At 39.3% G+C, this 16,023-nt stretch overlaps 1 protein-coding gene across 5 annotated transcripts in view; it reads left to right on the top strand.

Annotated features, from left to right (window-relative positions):
- MAP3K4 (mitogen-activated protein kinase kinase kinase 4) overlaps nt 1-16,023 on the top strand; it is a 131,192-nt gene that overhangs the window by 43,439 nt on the left and 71,730 nt on the right. For all 5 annotated transcript variants that reach the window (XR_004442715.1, XM_033234277.1, XM_033234280.1 and 2 more), the window contains exon 2: nt 1,330-1,520. Coding sequence is in view for 4 of the 5 variants with exons in the window: in XM_033234277.1 (XP_033090168.1) it covers nt 1,330-1,520 (191 nt within the window). In the remaining variant the exon portion in view is untranslated. The remainder of the gene's footprint in view (nt 1-1,329; nt 1,521-16,023) is intronic.

Raw genomic sequence — 16,023 nt, 5'->3', positions numbered from 1 at the left:
TAAAGTATTTAGAGTGGTCTTTAAAAATGCGGTTATTAAAAAATCAGTTTTTGACCCATTAGGGGTCTTTTATAGATTTCAGTTCTGGAAATTTTTATAATTCTGCAACATTTTTATTTTTCAAAAGGTAATTTCTTTTCTGCAGTTTTGTCGATCTAATTCAGTCATAATGGACCATATATTGTAGAGTGACTTTTCTGTTTCGCTCATGACTTTGAAATAGCTTTGATTGTATATCAAGATACAAATTGCCAGGAAGAAATGGTTTATATACTGAATATAATTTGGAGTTATGTTTATAAAATATAAAGCATATTTTATAAATGTTCAGAATTAGGTAGACTGTGATGGTACATATTTGGAAAGAGTTTCATGATTGATTCCTTCTGGTTCACTTTTAAAGAATTGTATTGGCTCTCAATTGGTATCATTAAATCTTATTTTGTTAGCTTTGCAGAAATAGAACTTTGTCAAAATCGTGATGATTTGAGAAGTTGGCTAGGGATAGAGAATTGGCAGGCAGTGTTTTTAGAGAACAAATTAATGAGAAATTGCATTTTGAAGGTGAAAAGAAACATTTTTATTTTTCTTCTTTTACAGCATCCTTCTCCCCTGCACCTTGCTTGAGCTCTGCACTGTGGTTTTTTTTCTTCCCAATTTTTTATTGTGTTACAATACACATAAGATAAAATTTAATGTTTTAATCATTTTCAAGTGGTTCAGTGGTATTAAATACATACGTAATGTCTGTGCTGTAATTTTTATCGGAGAACTTAGAAAATGGACCTGCCATACTTTCTCAGTACTTCCTGCTTTGCTGTGTGGATCATAGCAAAGTGCTCCTATACATTCTGTTTTCTGTGTGTTTCAAAGAGAGAAAGAGGCGAGGCACTGAAGTTCAGAGCAGGACTGAACTTGCCCACTCATCAATTAAACTGTCAGTAGCTAGCACATAAGTACATTTTTAATTCTGTCTGATTTGTATCTTCTAGTCCTTCGCTGTTTTTTCCTTAAGGCGTAAGTTTTTAGTTCTATATTTCTTTTGTGTTAGAAAGAGCTCTATAAACAAGAGAAACAAAGCATAACAGCTCCACCCATGTGGTACTCCCTGTTCATGGTAAGAGCAGTAGCAGTCACAATCATTACTCTCTTCAAGCGAAAGAAAAGTTCTCCTTTTGAGTTTTCACAGGTAAAAACAGAGGAGAAGTATGGTGCTGAAGAGATGTTTACGTACAAAAGTTTTACAAAGAATTATTTTAAAAATTATATATAAATTTGAATTCACTTACTGTGTTACTGAATATTTTCCCTATGCACTGTCTTTCATAGGCAAGAGGGTACATTGGGAGATGCAGCTTGCAAGAGTCCTGAGTCTGATCCAGAGGACTTCTCCGATGAAACAAATACAGAGAATCTGTATGGCAACTCTCCCCCCAGCACACCCCGACAGATTAAACGCATGTCAACCAAACACCAGAGGAATAATGTGGGGAGGCCAGCCAGTCGGTCTAATTTGAAAGGTGAGTCTTGTACTTTAAAAAAGTTGTACGAGAGGGCATGGCACTTGATTGATTCTTTCTGCAATAAGGTTAGCAATTTCTTTTATTTTTAATTTGATGTTCATGCTCCTGTTAAGTTCCATTTTTTATTTTTGAATGATTACTGTTAGTGTTCATAAAAGAGACACATAGTTTTCCAGAGATAGAAAGGTTTGTCCTGAGGATGGTTAAAGCCAGCTTTGCGCGAGGCATTTGAAGATGTGAAAGAGGGCATATGTTTCCCAGTGTACTAATCCAAGATGGCTACGGGTTCCATGGGATAGATGGCCTTCTGTTCTTTCAGTCTCTTAGGCTGAAGTTTCTAGATTCTCTCTGCCCAGAAGTGGTATATTGGGGATTTGAGGAGAGACAGAGCCAGGCTGTCTTCCCCTGGATTCCCTCTGCTCTCTGCTGGTGCCCCGAGGTGCTGCCTTTAGGGTATAGGGCTCTCTTTTTCACACTAAGCACAATGACTAGATGGTACCTCTCACCTAACAACCGTGACAGAACCTGCTTTCTACTTTTCTCTTTCTTTAGGATCGTAAAGTCCACATATTGCTCTACTAGAAGTGGAGAGTTTTGTGCTTTTTTTCCCCCCAGCCTCCTTTTAGTGGGATGTAACTGTTCTTTTTTTGTGGTAGATGAATTGAATGATAGATACTGCACTGTAGCCTCCTTGTGCCCTACGTGATGGCCTGGAACCCTGTGGTTTTAGAATTTACCTGTTAATCATAGCAAACCGGTTGTCCTAAAACAAATGCCATATATTCCTGGAATTTATTCAGCTATTACTGCATGAGATGTGGATTTTAGTCTTCATCTTGCCTGAGAAATTTCTCACTGTTGACCTCACACTCATTTCTACCTCTCCCTTTCTGTAGTCTGTGTTCATTCTTCCTCTTTGTTCTGCTTCCTCTTTCTGTAGATTTCTTCCATATATTGAGCTTTGATGGCTGTTAGTGGCGTCTTCACTTTGCATCCCCATCAGAGCCCTTCCTCAAGAGAGAAGGAGGGCAAGAGGATTGGGTTTTGTTGTGTTGATTTGCTTGAGTGAGATCCTATCCAAGGGAAGTTCCCAAGCAGGAAAGAGTCTTTCCCACAAATGATTTTTCCACATAAGATACTTCTTATAAAACTTGATTTGCTGTAATTTTTTAACCTACCCCTTTGGAAACTTCCCATTGCAATTTGTCATCTTGAAAATCATTTCTTGTGCATTTTCTCAAAGAAATTTCTCAAATGATTATGGAAGTTTCTTATCTATGGTAGGAATCAGTGAAGTAGCATCTACTGAATCAACATTGGTTAATAAATATTTGTTTTGTGTTAGTAAAGTGAGATGATGTCGGTAGTACACTTGCTTTTTCTTGTTGATTCATACTATTTTAGAACATGAGTTGAGAACACAATTTCCCCTTTTTATACATTGAGAAACTGAGGCCCAGGGTTTCAGGGCAACTCTTTAAGTCCAGAAGGCTTGAGATAGTGTCAGGACTAATTTGTACCACTAGTTCTCATGGTACTCTATTTGGACTTCTTCTAGTACAAGCAACAGCGGTTACGCTTATCTGAAGGCAATATTTGAGTTGACTTTGTGGTCTTTCACTAATCAGTGAGACAACCAGTCACTAGATGTTTGTTGAGGTTCTGCTGTCCTGCTGGGCTGTGTGAGAGACAGAGGGAAGGGAAAGGATTGGCCCTTTTCCTCCACAATTTTTAAAATTGTTTATTTCATGAAATTGTAGAATTTTAGAGCTGGAAGGAGCCTCAGAGATTGTTTGCTCAAGTTCCTGCCATTTTTCAGATGAAGAAGCTAATGCTCACAGACCCTTTGATTTATAGCTGTGTGATAGCAGACCCAGGACACCAAAATCCTTAATAACTTATTCTTTTTCTTATTGCAAAAGATAATGTGTTTGTTGCAGGAAATTCAGAAAATACAGACAAAAAAAAAAAAAAAAATCACCCATTGAACCTGATACACAAAAGTAGCTTCTTTTACCATTTGTAAAAGCTTGACTACAGACTCCATAGCTTTTTGCTATATATGTTTATGTTGTTGTACTATCTTTACTATTTTATAATGGCTTCTTAAATTTAATGTTTTACGAACTTTTTATGTCACAGAATAACCTGTACTTTTTAATTTAAGTGTCTGCTATATCATTTGTAGCAGCGTCTTCACAGTTGTCATTAGCAATTACTGGGTGCTTACTGTGGGTTAAGCACTGTGCTTAGCACCTCAAAAGAATTATCTTTTGAATACTGTAATAACCCAGTAAAGTGTTGGTCTTATATAATACAAATTAAGTATCCCTAATCCACATGCTCCAAAGTCTGAGGCCTTTTGAATACAGACATGATGCTCCAAGGAAATGCTAATTAGAACATTTTGGACTTCGGATTTTTGGATTTGTGGTGCTTACTCGGAAAGTATAATGCAAATATTCCAAAATCCAAAACACTTCTGGTCCCAAGCATTTCAGATAAAGGACTTTAAACCTGTACTTATTTTATGGCTAAGGAAACTGGCTCAGAGCAGTTTTACGGCTTTTAATTTTAAATGTCTCAGTCACATATATATTAGAAAGTGGCTTCACATGTATGCCAGCTGGTGAATTATTTCTTGCCAACATTCTTGTTTATGAATGCCAAGACAAGGTGGAAGTGAGATGCCAGCGGTAGACAGGTGGGCCATTTTAATGTTTTAGTCTTGTGTTGTGATGGTTAATAGTCCTTGAGAATTTGTTTGTTCTCAGACTATTGCAGCACAACATAGTGGACAAAAGCAGAAACTTGGTTGCTCGATCGCGCAGACTCCAGTCCTGGTTCCACCACCTTCTGCATATGCAGCCTCCATATATCATTTTCTTTACCTGTAAAATCATCTGCCTTAGAGTGTCGTGAGGATTATGTATTCAGTCTTAGCTATCATCATTATTATTGTAAACTCAGGATTTCTTTTTTTTTTCTGAGGTGGAGTTTCACTCTTGTTGCCCAGGCTGGAGTGCAGTGGCACGATCTTGCCTCACTGCAACCTCTGCCTCCCGGGTTCAAGCGATTCTCCTGCCTCAGCCTCCTGAGTAGCTGGGACTACAGGCACACGCCACCATGCCCAACTAATTTTGTATTTTTAGTAGAGACGATGTTTCACTATGTTGACCAGGCTGGTCTTGAACTCCTGACCTCAGGTGATCCACCTGCCTCGGCCTCCCAAAGTGCTGTGATTACAGGCATGAGCCACCACGCCCGGCCGTAAACTCAGGATTTCTTCCCAACACGTACTACTTTTTTTCTTGACTTAAATCTTAAAGCAAAATTAAATAATTATGTTGTTGACATATCCTTATTAAATGGTGTTCCCATTTTTAGGACCCTGAGTTTTAGATTAAATGATTGTCTGAAGTCATGTGCATGTGGCTACTGTTCCTGCTTCTGTCGCGCCTGGACTACACATTTCCTTGTATGTCTTCCTAGTCCTTTGCTTTATCTCACTACATATGCTGCTAGTACAGTTTATTGTTATTGTTGTTGTTGCCTGTCTTTCCTTCCTTCCATCCTCTTCCTCTCTTTTCTTTCTTCTACCTTTCTCACTCTTTCTCTCCTTACTCCCTTTTTTCCTTTCCTCCCTCTGTTCTTTCCTTACTTCTCCTCCATTCTTTCCATTGAATTAGCATTTGAGTCACTCCGTAGGCATGTGCTCTTTTGGAATATGAATAAGACCTAGTTCCAGGTCAAGTAGGGAGTACCCAAATGACCAACAGTACAGGCTCCTCTGGATGCACACAGGAGGCAGTGTTGAGAAGACCTGGGCTTGGGAAGACTTCTAGAACAAGTGACATTTGTGCTGTGACCTCAAGGCTGAGTCAGGAAGACCAGTATTTCAAACTAGCATGTGACTCCTAATAGTATATTGGCCCCCTCAGTATTTTGAGGAGTTTTTTAGAATTAATTCGATTGGTCAGATTTATTTAAAAAGCTGTCCAAGGAAATGTGAACTGTTACATTATTTCTTTCTCACTGCAACAGGGAAAGGCTCTCTGAGTCATACTATTAACTTTAGAACTGTGGTCAGAGTTGGACTCATCTTTTAAACAAACAGTCACCAATAACATTTGCATTTTTCAGATTATCTATCGTTGTGTAACAAACCACCGCGAAACTTGGTGGCATGAAAGAGCGGTTATTTTATTGCTCATGATACTGTGGTTCAGGTGTGTAGGCAGGGCACAGGTCATCCCTGTCCAGGATGTCTGGAGCCTTGGCTGGAATAGCTCAGTTGGCTGGAAACATCCTGGCTTGGCTGGGGCCCTAAGTCTGAGCCCTCATTTTTTTGTCTGCATGGTGTTTGCTGGATCTCAAACGTCCACGATGGCTCCCTCACTCACATGTGTCTGTTACTTGGGCTGAGAGGGCAGGAACAGCTGAGGGCTGGCTGGCACGGGTTTCTTTCCATGTGACCTTGCACATGGCTAGCCTGGGATGGTCCCTGGGTAATTGGACTTCTTACATGGCAGGTGTCTTTCCTGAGAGCAAGTGTTTTGAGATACCAAGGTGGAAATTGCAGGGCTTCGAGGACTTAGCTTCCGCAGTTGTGTAGCATCACTTCTGTTGTGTTCTCTTAGTTCCATGAGGCTGGCCAAAATTCACTGTGGGAGGGGACTGCTCAAGGCAGCCGTACCAGGTGGGGTTTGTTGGTTACTTTGGGAGGTTAACTCCTACATGCATTCATTGTAAAGCTTTGGGGAATTAGAATCTGGTCAGTCATACTGTCTTTGCGTCCCCTAGTCCCTAACCCACAAAAATGCAAAAAAAAAAAACATCAAGTGCATCCCTGAAGTAATATAAGGACCTAGAAAGGTAACTGAGGGGATGCTTTAGAGGAAGAGATACTAACCAGCAATACTGGCTTTTTAGCTATGGTAGCCATGCTCATGAACTGATTATACGGGTATGATTCTTGAAATGTTATTACTGCTGTAGGCTCAGAGTAGCTACTAATGTCATGTGTTTGTTTTTTATAATTGTAAATTCAGATGTTGAGAAAATTGGTAGCCCTAATAGTGGTGCATATGTGTAATTAGACAATTGACTCATTGAAATTATTTGATGGAATTATAATAGTGCTAATTTCCTGCAAATCATTATCAGTGACATGTTAGAATGGGAAGTTACAGACAGGAGAAATTAGAGATAAAGCATTGGTACTAAGAAGAATGCCTGTATATTAATAAGCTCTTAGTTTTCTAAAGATAAGAGAGATGCACACCATAATATAGCATTATGGAATTTTACAAGGTTAGTTGAGTTAGAACATCCGATATATAACTGCTCTTTTCTACTTAGTAATAGGTGGAGGCCATTGTTCTGTGTAAGCACATTGAAACTAAAGTGTTGTTTGGATCATTATAACCATGTTCCCTATAGTATGTTTCCATATTTTCAAACAAAAAATACTGTTGTGGGGAGCATCTCTGTTCATTTATCTTTACTCATATATGGAGTATTTTTGTAGATAGGGTGGAATTGCTGTATTGAATGGTATGTGTGTTTTAATTTGGTAGATATTGTGCATTCTGCGAAAGTACTATTCATTTTGAATCTTCTACTAACAATGTATGAATACCTTGTTTCTTTGTATTTTCTATATTATTAATATAGAAAATTTTAAATTGCCAATTTAGCTGTTTAAATTTGCCTATTTCTCATTTTACATTTATCTTTACTAAGGAGAATATAGTTGGGGATTGTGGTTGAATGAATTAGGCCAGTATGAAATTTACTGGAAATATGAGACTACATATAAGTACAATATGTAGACATTTATATGGTGTGTGCAACCTACACACACACACAGATATATACAGCTTCAGAAATGTCTCACTTGAATCACAGTATTTAATTGAATGCAACTATTTACAAAATGTGAAGAATCAAAGAGAGTTCAAGTTATCAGAGCCCTATTACTTTATATTGCAGTCATGAGGATTATGGGCCTCCGGAAACTGCAGATTTTATTATGTCATGTGTGCGTTTTTGTAAGGAGTCCATAGTTTTCATCAGATTCACAAATGTAGTCTGTGACCCAAAACAGGTTAAGAAGCATTGACCTAGATAACATTTACCATGAATTTAACAAAACTGCTCAGCTTGACATGGGTTGCACTCAAAGGATAAAGTCGTCAGATGCATAGCAAATTCAGAATCAGTGCAAAGGCTACAAGGCCTCTTCCACACTAGCCAAGAACAGATACCCCCCCAACTCCACATATGCTGGTTTTACAGAAAATGACTTTTTAAAAGGTCATAAATGTCAACAAGTTTGTTCAGTAAGAGGATATTATCTTTGTGCAGATAGGGATAGAAGGGAGACAGCAACTCCTGTGAGGGGCACCCACTTTTTCCCCATTGATCAAACACTGTTTTCCGTGCTGCTGGCCAGTGGGTTCTGCAGGTGCAGTTAACCTCCCTAACCTGTTTTGTTGAGTTAATGAAAGGGAGATTGTCTTCCGTGGGCTGACTTAATCAGAAGCCTGGGAGCTACCTGGAGGAGAAGCTGAAGCAGCCATGGCCAGAGCGTGAGTAGGAGAAGGCTGTGGGTAGAAGGCCAAGGTGGAGCAGAGCTAGAACTGCTGCCCTGGAAGGAGGGCGTACAGCAGGAGGACCAGCCCTACCTCTAGCACCTGCCCGAGGGACATATAGCTCTAGGATTCACTTTCTCAGGACCCAACCTGACTACCTGTCAGCAAGTCCGTGAATGCTGACCATGCTGATGCCTTCCCAGCACCTGTCTGTGGGTAACTATCTGTAACAGGAGCCCCTGGGGGCTGGAGTGCAGTCTACTGGCCTCTCTAGGCTGCCGGTCATCCCTGGTCCCTCCCCTAACCCTGCTGAGGCCCAGGACCCTCAGTCCACAGGCATCTGTGAGGGAGCAAGGAAGTGAACCCCTGAGATATGGCCATTTGCAGGGCTGTTGCATGGAGGACGTGCCTCTAGGGGCCCAGCTGGTATGGGAACAAGGGTAAGGCCAGGAGCCTGTTGTGGGCTAAGGCTCCAGAGAGGACCATGGCCATTGCAGCAGCAGCTTTAGATCTGGTGACTTTCAGGAGCACAGGAAATCATCTTCCTGATGCCTCTGGGGCATGGCCCCCAAATGCACTTGGGCCTCAAGTGGGGCTGCCCTGTGCAGCCACTCCCACTACAGCTTGTACAGGGCTCTAAGCTCAGTGTCTTGTCTTGGACCTTTTAGACCAGTGTGGCTGTTACATGGAGAGTTGACCAGCAGAAACTGGTATCTCTACTTCAGTGTGGACCACTTGTGATACCAGATGGACAGAAGGTGGACAGACCCCACCCACGGACAGGCAGATGCTTTCAGGGAGGGTAAAGGCCTTCAGTTATTGTTTCTTTTTGTTGTTGTTGTTAGAGATGGGATCTCACTATGTTGCCCAGACTGGCCTGAAACCTCTGGACTCAAGTGATCGTCCCGCCTCAGCTTCCAGAGTAGCTGACCCTCCTGGTGCGTGCCACCACCACAAGTTTCAGGCCTTCTTTTAAAGGGCTTTTATGTGATTAAGTCAGGCCCACTCAAGAAAATCTCCCTTTTGATTAAACAAAAATGAGCTGGCTAAGGGCTTTAATTATATCTACAGTCCCTTCTTAGCAGCAGGATGTTAGTGTATGTTTGAACAGTGGAGACAAGGTACTGTGTACTACAGAATGACTGCTGCATCTCATGGCCCAGCCTTCACCAAAAGCTGAAAATTCCTGTTTTATTGGGAAAACTTTCTTAATTTATATGATAGTTTTAAAAAAGGCATTTTATCTAAAGACTGTGTTTGAGTGTTGGGTAAGGATGATTAGCTCTGCATTACCTGGAAGTCTGCTATCTGACTTCCCAGTTGATGTAACCTACCAGGTAAACTCAAATGAACTCAGTAAAAAGTACATTCAGTTTATCTCATAGTTTCAGTAGGTTAAATAGGAATTTAAAAGACACCCAAGCCAAAGCCCTTTTCAGAATGTTGCTGGGTGATCACTATCAGCTTCATTTTGCATTTCTATTCTAGAACTGCCATAGCGGGATGGTCATCAGCCATAGCTGGATTACAGAGATAGAGCAAATATTTTGCAATTTATATGAGAATTTGTACACACACACAAACACACACGTGTCCCTGTTAGGAAATATCTCAAGGGGTGTGTGTGTGTACATGCATGCGTGTGCCTATGTGTGTGTAAATGTGTGTATCTGCTAACAGTAGTGAGATTAGAATGTTTGATTTTTAAAGAATATCATACTGATGTAAAATGGAGCTGGTAAAACGGTTACAAGTCGGATTCAGTTTGTATAGCTAGTGAAATGTTTATGTCAACCAGAGTGGATTTAAATCCATATTTCAGCTCTTTAGTCCAAATGTAGCCTGACTTTCAAGGTTCTGGTTTGTGTTTCCAGGCTTCCATGTACAGACTCGATGTCAGCCACACTCTTTTCTTTGCTGCCTTTGTGTCTCTTCTTGCTCTTCTTTGCTGGCTTCAGATACACTCTTGCATTCTTTGCTTCCCTTATTTAAGCTTCCATTCTTCAAGGCCCCAAATCAAGTACTTGCTTTTACTTTAAGCCTTTACAGACTAGTTAGCCTACGTAATCTTTTGTGGTACTCACTGACTTAGCCTTTCCTTGGTCAGTTGGTACTGGCTTGCAAGCACCTTTGACAAGTCCAAGGATGGTGTGGTGGCACCAACATGGGCTAGGACCCCACTTCTAACATTAACCATCTGTGTAAACATCTGTGTTCTGTGGTAATCTTCATCATCATATTGTTATGAACATTACGACAGTATCTGTAAAGCCCTTACCTGGACAACAGAAGCTGGATAAAGCAATTTCTCCAAATGTGGAGCCTTTGTAGCCATGTCAGAGATAGTGGAAGCAGGCCCAGGAATGTGCCCGTTAGCAGGAACGCAGGTGATTCTGAACATACACTGAAATTTGAGAAACTTGAATGAGATGATCTCAAGCCCCTTCAGGTTGCTGACTTGTCTAGTATTCTAGGTCATCGTTGCTCTGAAGATCGTCTTATACTTAAAGATTATTCATCTGTTTACATCTCATTTGAGAGCTCAAATAAGGCTGGTTTCTAAAATTTGGAAAATACGTATATTGGAGAACATAAAAATTGCAAGAGTTTGATTAAAAATATGATTAATACATATTCTAAAGAGCCATTTTTAGTTGTAGATGGTGGGAATTCATTTGTTTGTCTTATATCCATCAGATGAATCATATTGCTTGTCATTGGTTCTTTTCAGTTTCGTTGTAAAGTTTTCTTTTTAAAAAATGTTCAATGTTCTTCTGATTTTACCGGAATTATTGGTGACTGGCCAAAGGAAGAAGTGTTCCAGAGGTTTGCTTTAATTGTGCTACGAAAATCACACCATTTATTTATTTATTTTTATTTGTGTATTTTTTATTATACTTTAAGTTCTAGGGTACATGTGCACAATGTGCAGGTTTGTTACATATGTATACATGTGCCATGTTGGTGTGCTGTACCCATTAACTCGTCATTTACATTAGGTACATCTCCTAATGCTTTCCCACCACCCTCCCCTCACCCCACGACAGGCCCCAGTGTGTGATGTTCCCCTTCCTGTGTCCAAGTGTTCTCATTGTTCAGTTCCCACCTATGAGTGAGAACATGCGGTTTTTGGTTTTCTGTTCTTGTATTAGTTTGCTGAGAATGACGGTTTCCAGCTTCATCCATGTCCCTGCAAAGGACATGAATTCATCCTTTTTTATAGCTGCATAGTATTCCATGGTGTATATGTGCCACATTTTCCTAATCCAGTCTGTCATATATGGACATTTGGGTTGGTTCCAAGTCTTTGCGATTATGAATAGTGCCACAATAAACATACGTGTGCATGTGTCTTTATAGCAGCATGAAAAATCATACCATTTAATTTATAGTCACTTGGGAGATCAGGTGTCCCATTCATCTTAAGTTATTAGAAACTATTTTTGTAGTGCTGTAATTAGAACTTGCCAAATAAAACATTTTATATATCTAACCCCTGTACTTTTTATTCATTTTCCTTTTCAGAAGCTCTGTTTGCGTTTGACTTTTTTGTTAGTTGCAGGGAAGTTTAGTATTTTTTTTTTTTTTTTTCTTAATCGATATGTTTATTAAAAACATAGACTAATGATCCTGTGCTTAAAAGTCGTTGTGGTTGTGTGTTGATTTCCACAAAAATAACTATTAAGAGACTCTTCACAAATACACTCTGGCAGAAAAGGTAAACAGAAATGACTGACAAGACAGTGCCATTTCAGACACAGCTCCCTCAATACTTGCTAGAAAATGGAGTTTGACATTATTTACAATTATACCAGTATTGTCAGAGGCGAAATGTCACAGGAATAAGGGTACACCAGATCATGATATCGTTTCCTACTTCCCAAATAGTTTTAAATTTTAGCTTGAACGTCAGTTACCAGACCCAAACTTGTTCTTAACAAGCAGAATTTTATGTCCATTCAAGAGTCTCTTACACCTTTCTGGGCCTATTCACTTGCAGAGAGGAGTCGAAACTGTAACCAGGCTCTTCATATTGTGCATTCATATGAGATGTCCAGTCTTCATATGCTGTCCAATTTCTTTAATATAAATGGAGCCTCCTTGCTCCCCGCTACCGTTCAGCTCAGTTCAAGGGCCCCGATGGCTGTAGGATTAGAGTTAAGGGGTGCCCGCCGGTGAGCTCCCCGCTAGTTCACAGTCACAGCCTGAGAGACACTCACTGACTCGCAGCAGGGCCACGTAGATGAGAAAGTTCCGTATGGAGGAGATCACATCCTCGCGCATCTTCCGTTTCATCTCCTCCGGGTCCAGCTTCGGCGCGAGGCCCTCAATCCGGAACATCGCGGCTCTGACTTTGCAGTTTCCAGATGCCGCGCTCTCCTCTTCCCAGTGGGCGCCTCCGGAAGTTTAGTATTAATAGGAAACCAAACAAACAAGCACACCTGTCCATTGGTAATAGGCTTTTGGTTGTTATTAAAAAGTTCCTTAGTCATGTCAGAGTGGGTAAAAACAAAATGTAAAATGCTCAGGGAAATTCCTGTATCTAAGTCTATAGACTTCCCCATCCCCCAGCACCCTAATGTTGTTCTCAGGTCTCCCTTAATTGATAAGTCCCTTATGATTTTATAGAGGCCTAACTGATCTTCAGTTGCCAGAAAGCACTGTTGGGTTTACTCTCTGTGTGAGTCCATTTTGTGTTGGCTATAAAGGAATACTTGAGACTGGGTAATGTATAAAGAAAGAGGTGTATTTGGCTCATGGTCTGTATGCCATACAAGTATGGCACCAGTACCTACTCAGCTTCTGGTGAGGCCTCAAGAAACTTTTACTCCTGGCAGAAGGTGAAGAGGAAGCAGACATGTCACATGGAGAGAGAGGGAACAATAGAGAGCTCTCACATGAACTAATAGAGTGAGGACTCACTGGTTACCGTGGGGAGGGCACTAAGCCATCCGTGAGGAATCTGCCCCCATGACCCAGACATCTCTCATCAGGCCCCACTTCCAACATTGGGGGTCACATTTCAACGTGAGATTTGGAGGGGGCAAACGTCCAAACCAAATCACCCTGTCTCTCCTTCTGTCACAAGTCTTATTTTAAAAAGGTAGCTACTGCTGAGGTGGAGTAATTGGTATATCCTTTTTGCACAGTAGCTAGACTGGAGTCTGTCTATTTTAAGTTTGAATTGCATCATTATTTAAACGAAGATGTATACATTTATATTTTTTCCAGAACCAACTTGGATTATATTTTGGGGAGAAAAAAAAAAAAGAAGCTTCTCCGTCCCATCTTGCTCCTTTCCCAATTTGCTTTTCCTTAAACATACTATGTCGGTCCAAATGTTAAACCATTGCTTTATGTGAACACAAAATTTCAAAAAATTGTGTAATATACTGTTTTGTATCCTGTAGGGTAAACTTAACAAGATTTGTATTTAACTTATAAAAGTTAGTTTTTCAGATTTGCTAAAATGAGATTATGTTTATGTAGAAAAATGGGCTTGTGGCATTTTTTTCTCTTAGGTTGCTTTAATTGTTGGAATAAAGGTCTAGGATGAGAAGCTTCATGTTATTATTTTCATGTTTTGCCCCTGGTAAGTGTAGCGTAGATTTGGAGTAATGCTTGTAGCCAGTCTTCTGGGATTATTAAAGTCATCCTAATGACTGCCATTTAATCCTTGGTTTTCCCTTAGGACCTTTCAATCTAGGTTAGAAGAACTGGAATAAATTATGTAAGAAAAGTAATACTTTTTCACTGTCAACTATTACTTTCCAATTATAAATTGCATGCAGATAGTCTGTGGCCATTATCAATAATGCAGCACAATAGTTTTATAAAGTATTTTAAAATCCCAAAACCTAAGCCAACAAGATCGTTTTTTATTACACAATGTTTTGTTTTCTTTGATTCAGAATCATTTATTTGGATGTACATGATAGTTCATACACGTTCTATTCTAAGTCCTTATTGCCTTTCTTCTGCGCACTTTCTTGGATGTTCTTCTCTCCTATCACGGTATTAAATAATATCTGTACATACTCATAATTTCCAAATCCATTTCTCTGGATTTCTCTCCTGAGCCCAACATCTATGTTTTCTTAGTTACCTATAGATATTTCCACATGGATGTCCCATAAGCATGTCAAATTCAGTGTATTAGAAACTAAATTCATTTTCTTTACCTCCAGTCCTACACAGTGATACAATGTGTATGTCATTTTGTGTTTCCCAGTAGTAAAGTATAATATAAATTCTCTTGAAAAATATAGTGGAGTTAAATGTGGAAGCACTTGTCACTTTTGCTTTCAAAATACCATTTTTTAACCAAATAGTATGTATGTGCTTTGTTAATAAAGGTATAAAACACAGAGTTAAATGCAACAGAGCAAGAGATTTAAAGAGTTGGTCTAAGCAGTTTTTTTTGATATAAATAAGAGTTGATAAGCATTTATAGCTAGAAACAATAAAACTGTGAAGAAATTTTCTTAAATGGGCTATATAAAAAGTTTAAAGACATTTAGAAGTAAATAGATTAGTACTAAAGATAAAAATTCTATCTTAAAAATTTTAAATTTAAAAAATAACAGTAATATTTGTATACTAAAATACAGCAAAAAGTCTCTATGGACACATCAGTTTAAAATCTTTTTTAATGGAACGTAAAGTAAATTTAATATAAGGCATATATAATATAAGGTTAATCAAGCTATAAGTGCTTTTGGGAAATTTGTTTGAAAATCCTTATTTTAAAATGAATTTAAATCAATTAGGAAGTAAATTGGTTTTAAGCAAATTTTCATTGGTGCATTGGTTTGTGGTGTATTGGTTTGTAACCCATGTAAATATACCCTGTCCATCAAATCTGAAGATAGCTAATATGTCTTTAGATATTATATTCACAACTAATCTTTTATATATTCACAACTAATCACCTAAAACTAGGTGATATTATATACTGAGAAAATTATATAATAATTCTTAGTATAATTGTTATATTAATATATAATAAAATTCTAGTATATAAGAAATATACGGCCGGGCGCGGTGGCTCAAGCCTGTAATCCCAGCACTTTGGGAGGCCGAGACGGGTGGATCACGAGGTCAGGAGATCGAGACCATCCTGGCTAACACGGTGAAACCCCGTCTCTACTAAAAAAATACAAAAAATTAGCCGGGCGAGATGGCGGGCGCCTGTAGTCCCAGCTACTCGGGAGGCTGAGGCAGGAGAATGGCGTAACCCGGGAGGCGGAGCTTGCAGTGAGCCGAGATCGCGCCACTGCACTCCAGCCTGGGTGACAGAGCGAGACTCCGTCTCAAAAAAAAAAAAAAAAAAAAAAAAAGAAATATACACTAAGAAATTACAATATATTCTGAGGTAAAAACAGCTTACAATTGATGGTGTGTTCTTATAATTGGAATTTTTATTTATTTAAAGAGATCTTTTATACTTTCTGATATGTAGATACATATTTTACTTATGCATATATATATGTTTTTAAAAAATGGGCCGAGCATAGTGACTCGTGCCTGTAATCTCAGCACATTGGGAGACAGAGGCAGGAGGATTGCTTGAGCCCAGGAATTTGGGACCAGCCTAGGAAACATAGTGGGATCCTGTCTCTACCCAAAAAAAAAAAAAAAAAAATTAGCTGGTTGTGGTGATGTGTGCCTGTGGTTCTGGCTACTTGGGAGGCTGAGGCGGGAGGATCGCTCGAGCCCAGGAAGTTGAGGCTGCACTTCAGCCTGTCTCAAAAAAAGAAAAATGTAAATGAAATATATTGGCAAATATGTCCCTAAAATTTACTTATATCATCATTGATTATATGTAACATTCTGATATCAGAGATGTTAGCATATGAAAAAATGTGTGTCCTAGATTCAATGAAATAAACTATGCCTTGAGA

This window comes from Trachypithecus francoisi, unplaced genomic scaffold (genome assembly GCF_009764315.1).
Source record: "Trachypithecus francoisi isolate TF-2019V2 unplaced genomic scaffold, Tfra_2.0 Lachesis_group15, whole genome shotgun sequence".
In the NCBI taxonomy this organism is placed as follows: domain Eukaryota; kingdom Metazoa; phylum Chordata; class Mammalia; order Primates; family Cercopithecidae; genus Trachypithecus; species Trachypithecus francoisi.
The sequence above is the reverse complement of the archived record's forward strand: the minus strand, read 5'-3'. Positions and strand labels throughout refer to the sequence as shown.